Below are 5,000 nucleotides of genomic sequence, written 5' to 3'. Positions count from 1 at the left end.
TCAGACAATACTTTTGCTTATGTGAAGCTATTTTTCATTTAATGGAGTCTGGATCTGACTGCAGATCCAGCTGCAGAACTGGGACTCAGTGCAGTGCCATGGAGTGGCAGTGAGCAGTAGTGACTTTTCAGTGTCCATACCAACTCCTACAATATCACACTGGATGCATAACACCGCAGTCTTGACAGAAACTGAGCAAAAACTCCATGTTTACAATTGTTTAAATTAGCTGAAAAAAACAGCATTTTTGTTTGTTTGTTTTACAACAACAAATTGTTTATTTGTGTCTCTGGTAAGTAATGCAGGAAATTTCCCAAGTACCTAGATTCTTTTTACATTTATTTTTTATGGCCACAGAGTCCACTGAACTTCAAATCCTTCAAAGTGGGTTTCCTTTTAATATCTGTAAATCTATCACAAAAATATATTCTCTCTAGTTTCAGTCTCAAGGCAATGATTTGGACACTTATAGGTGTACTTTGTTTAGTGTCACCTATGGTGTAGATTGGATAGATTTTGTAAAAGATAGCATTACTTTTAAAGAAACATGCAATTTGACAAGCTATTGCATTTTACCTTCACTTTATCGCCATATTTTTCATCACACTCATTGTTTTCCAGCTGTCACTAAATTGTTCATTTTCTTAGTCTGCTACATTTGTAGACCTATTTACTGTTTATAAAGCAATATGCACTTACAGGTTTTGGAGATGGCTTGGGCTCCGAGGGTCGCATGTGCAAGTGGGTCATCATTGCTTGAAGACGTTCACGTTCTTTAGAAAGCTGTTAAGAAAGAGTGAGATCAGAAGCATTTTAGAAATGACTGATACAGCTATTTTACTGCAGTGATACGTCTTATCATTGAGCTTGTCTCGGTGTAATGATTCCTGCATATAAAAGTCTATGTCAGTAGAAACTTATCTGAGAGGAAATGCAACTTTGGGGAAAGGAAAGGAAAGGAAAGGAAAGGAAAGGAAAAAGGAAAGGAAAGGAAAGGAAAGGAAAGGAAAGGAAAGGAAAGGAAAGGAAAGGAAAGGAAAGGAAAGGAAAGGAAAGGAAAGGAAAGGAAAGGAAAGGAAAGGAAAGGAAAGGAAAGGAAAGGAAAGGAAAGGAAAGGAAAGGAAAGGAAAGGAAAGGAAAGGAAGAAAGGAAGAAAGGAAGAAAGGAAGAAAGGAAGAAAGGAAGAACGACCAAAAAACTTTTATAGCCTTTCATATCTTAAAAGGTCATAGAAAACAAATAACACTTCATCTTTTTGTCAATAAGAGAATTGAGGTCACAGTTGCCTCGACAGTAACAAGTTACTACGACCATAAATTAGAAGGCCCATAGTGTCTCTTTAAAGTCCTGCGGACACTGTTAGCAATGGACTAGTGCCAACAGCTGTGAAGGGGTGAAGGGTCCTCAAAGCACAGTGCCTGCCAGGATTGTCTACACACTTCATCCTTTCCCACTGAGGTCCAGTTAGTGCCCCCTGCAATCTGCCATCATCAATCTAATTCAATAGAGTGACAGAGCCCAGGCAGTGTGAAACGCTGAACTCTGCCACTGAGTCGGCATCGACACTGCACTGGGTCTCATTACAGCTGATGGACCTTACTTCACTAGCAGTCAGACAAAGCAAAAAACGGCATAATTGGTCACACTGCAAGCTAAATCTTCACTTGGACTGTTACATTACAGCCTAGCCTTTGTAAATGGTAAACACTTCTTAAGAAGCCCTTAAACCTGTACATTTTCCAAACTGATACAATTTTCTGATCATATGCTACATAAATCTTTGTAGTTTCAGACTCAATTTTTTTAAAAAAATTAAAGACTATGAAGTGTTTGAAATATGTCACTTGTTGATATGAATATCAGAATATAAAAGAGGAAAACGTATCTTACAACATGGAAAGAATAATATTTTTTTTCAATAGCTGGGTTGCAAGAAGAAATGCTTGAAATCGTAGTGATATAGCTTTGTATATCTGCCAACATTAATTGCAACACAAAGCACTTGGTGTTTAACACTGCCATTTTCCAGTTTTGTAATATTTGTTTGCATGAGTTCAACTCAAGAGTTACACCTGTAGACAGAGGTTGGACTTAGGAAAACAACTTGTAAGTAATTTTAAGAAGAGGAAACTGCCTGTATTACTGCAAATATTTGGGGTATGCTGGATGTAATTTAGTCAGTGCATCTTTAATTAAAGAGTATTTGAGCAAGGGAGTGGGAAAAAGGTTTCTTCTTATGCTTCATATTATGTGTGACACTCTAGAAACATGCCATTTGCCATGATGTAATTTCCTAAAAAACAAATTAGGCTAACACTATCCTGTAAATCTTATAAAAGAAACTGCAGCTTTGCCTGAGTTCATAAAGCTTTCATTTTAAGGGAAATTCCAATAAATTACATTATTGTACACTCCTCTCATTATTTTGGATTTCCAGTATTAAAATATAAAAAGCCAAACAGTTTGCCTTGGCTGAAAGAACATGTATTCTTACATGCATGCCAACAGTGAGACACGCTAAAAGGCGAGGCAGGTGTTTATCATTCTTCCTCCACATATGGCAACAAACGGGGAAAAAATCTCAGTCCCTTGCTGCATCCCTTGGGCTCCTCTGCTGCATGATCTGAGAGTCTCACATAGTCATTTTGGGCTGCCAAGATTTGTGCTCAGCCTCAGTAGCTCAGTAAGTGAAGTCTCAATACTGTGAGACCCTGGGGGTACTCTCACTTCTTCCTCAGCTGGAGGGAGTGTTCACCTCCACACTGTGTTTTCTGAGGGTTATAGCCTGAACAGGTAACCCGAGCGCTGTGGTCCCCCCTCCAGGGCTCCCTGAAGATCTCCCTGACTGGGTCTGACATTACATCTTCTGCTCAGAAAAATGCCCACCATCAGGCTGGGAATAATTCTGGTGGAGATACATTCTGCTACTCCTTTGTCCTGCAGAACAACATAGACAAGCATCAGGTCAGAAAGGGAAAAAGGAAGAGGGGTTCTGACCTAGCATTTCAAAAACTGAAGAAGGTTTGGACCCAGTCTCTGCTCCAGGGACTGCATTTTTCATTAGTGATGAATGGCATTAGGGTCTTAGTTCAAGCAAAATACTGTAGACCATGCTGATGTGAGATAATTATTGCATAATTTATAATGTGAAAAATCTTGAAGTAAAAAACTCCCACTTGTTCATGAATATCAACAAATTTCATACAAGAAATATATGGCTTTAAGCTAGAGTCACTAAGGCAAGTGTTTTCAATTTAGTTTAGGTTAATAGTAAATCATCAATGGGGTAATACATCCATGTAACAAACCTGTATTTCTAACTGCTGAACCACTTGCATTTGCACCCGACACTGAGCAGTGCTTCTGTCATCCAATGCATGTTCATTGTTAAGGTGCCTAGAGAAGAAAGAGAACACTAATAAGAAAGTGTTAAGATGAGGAAAATTTCCTTATGAGTCCATTTTTTGTCTCCTGTGCATATGGCATCCATCAGTTTCAACAGGAGTTATGCAAAAAGACCTAGTATGTCTTAGATAAAACCATTCTGTGTAACAAAACTGATAATTTCATTTAGTTCTGAAAACCTCCTCAGTGATGATGGTCAGATATTCAGTTCCTATCTCCCAGGTCACATATGCCATCTAAATGCCAATAGAACTGGTGATCAGAATTTGGTATAGTGATTGAACTGATTTGCACTCCCTGATGCTGGTGCAGATGAACAGAGAATCATGGTTCTTCAAAAGATGTAACTGCTTTCAGGCTGCTTGAACTACTGTGAAATAATGTAGACTTTGTTAAGATTCTTCTATCCACTCTTCTCTAACCATTAAGCAAAAACAACAGAACATCCATTCCTCTTTTCCCAAAACAGAGCTGTAGGGGAACAACCTGATTCTCACTACCATTTCCAGAACTTGACTTTGAAGAAGATGGCAATGACTGGGCTTTCCCCAATCCCCCGACACACTGAATTCTGACCCAGGGAGCTGGGTCTCTTTAGCTTGGAAAAGAGGAGACTGAGGGGTGACCTCATCAATGTTTAGAAATACATTAAGGGTGAGTGTCTGGAGGATGGAGCCAGGCTTTTTTCAGTGATGTCTAGTGATAGGACAAGGGGCAATGGGTACAAACTGGAACATAGGAGGTTCCACATAAACATCAGAAAAAACTCCTTTACTGTGAGAGTGACAGAGCCCTGGAACAGGCTGCCCAGAGAGGTTGTGGAGTCTCCTTCGCTGGAGACATTCAAAACCCACCTGGATGCGTTCCTGTGTGATGTGCTCTGGGTGATCCTGCTCTGGGAGGGGGGTTGGACCAGATGATCTTTCAAGGTCCCTTCTAACCCCTAAGATTCTGTGATTCCCAGTCTGAGAAGAGTGTGCAAGGTGAAGGCAGGGGAAGGAGCAGCTACACACCTTACACATGTAGTGAGCTTCTTGGGAGGGATTCAGGCCACAGATGCCAGTTTAGTAAAACAAACCCACTTAATGAGTGACTGTCCATAACTGAAGCACAGCCCAGACCCAAGTGGCTGCCGCTCTACATTTCAATCAAGTACAACTTTACAAATGTAATTTAATACTGTTTTTTTTTGAAGGACAGTGTTTTCAGTTTATTCTCTTTCTATTTCAGGATTAAAGAAGTCCTCTTTGGAGCTTTATAGTGGGTTTGTTGCTCCACTGAGAACAAAACATAAGGATCAGGATAAAGAAGAAATGAGAGCAAAGGAGTTTTGCCTTTGAATGTGGATTTAGTGGCTATTTCTACTGTAGGCACAAAGGGTAAGCTTTGCAGGGACTACAGTCACAGACAGTCTCACAGTACACAAGCTAAGTTATTGATAATATGGAGGAAAAATATATTCTTTTTAGCAGAAATAATCAGAGAACTACACAGTTATTTGATTGGTACTCTATGGGAAAAACATGTTTGTCAGAAGCAGCGGAAAAATAGAGGGCACTGTATCTCTCTTTTACTAAAATTTGTCTTTTTAAAAT

The 5,000-nt window shown here is 39.6% G+C and overlaps 1 protein-coding gene across 6 annotated transcripts in view; it reads right to left on the bottom strand.

Moving 5' to 3' along the window:
• Positions 1-5,000, bottom strand: part of FOXP2 (forkhead box P2) — a 422,240-nt gene that overhangs the window by 38,994 nt on the left and 378,246 nt on the right. For all 6 annotated transcript variants that reach the window (XM_051621652.1, XM_051621617.1, XM_051621633.1 and 3 more), the window contains 2 exons: positions 3,309-3,396; positions 700-783 (listed from right to left, as the gene is read on the bottom strand). In XM_051621652.1, coding sequence (XP_051477612.1) covers positions 700-783; positions 3,309-3,396 — 172 coding nt within the window. The remainder of the gene's footprint in view (positions 1-699; positions 784-3,308; positions 3,397-5,000) is intronic.

Source organism: Apus apus, chromosome 1, assembly GCF_020740795.1.
Source record: "Apus apus isolate bApuApu2 chromosome 1, bApuApu2.pri.cur, whole genome shotgun sequence".
NCBI classification, from domain to species: domain Eukaryota; kingdom Metazoa; phylum Chordata; class Aves; order Apodiformes; family Apodidae; genus Apus; species Apus apus.
The sequence above is the reverse complement of the archived record's forward strand: the minus strand, read 5'-3'. Positions and strand labels throughout refer to the sequence as shown.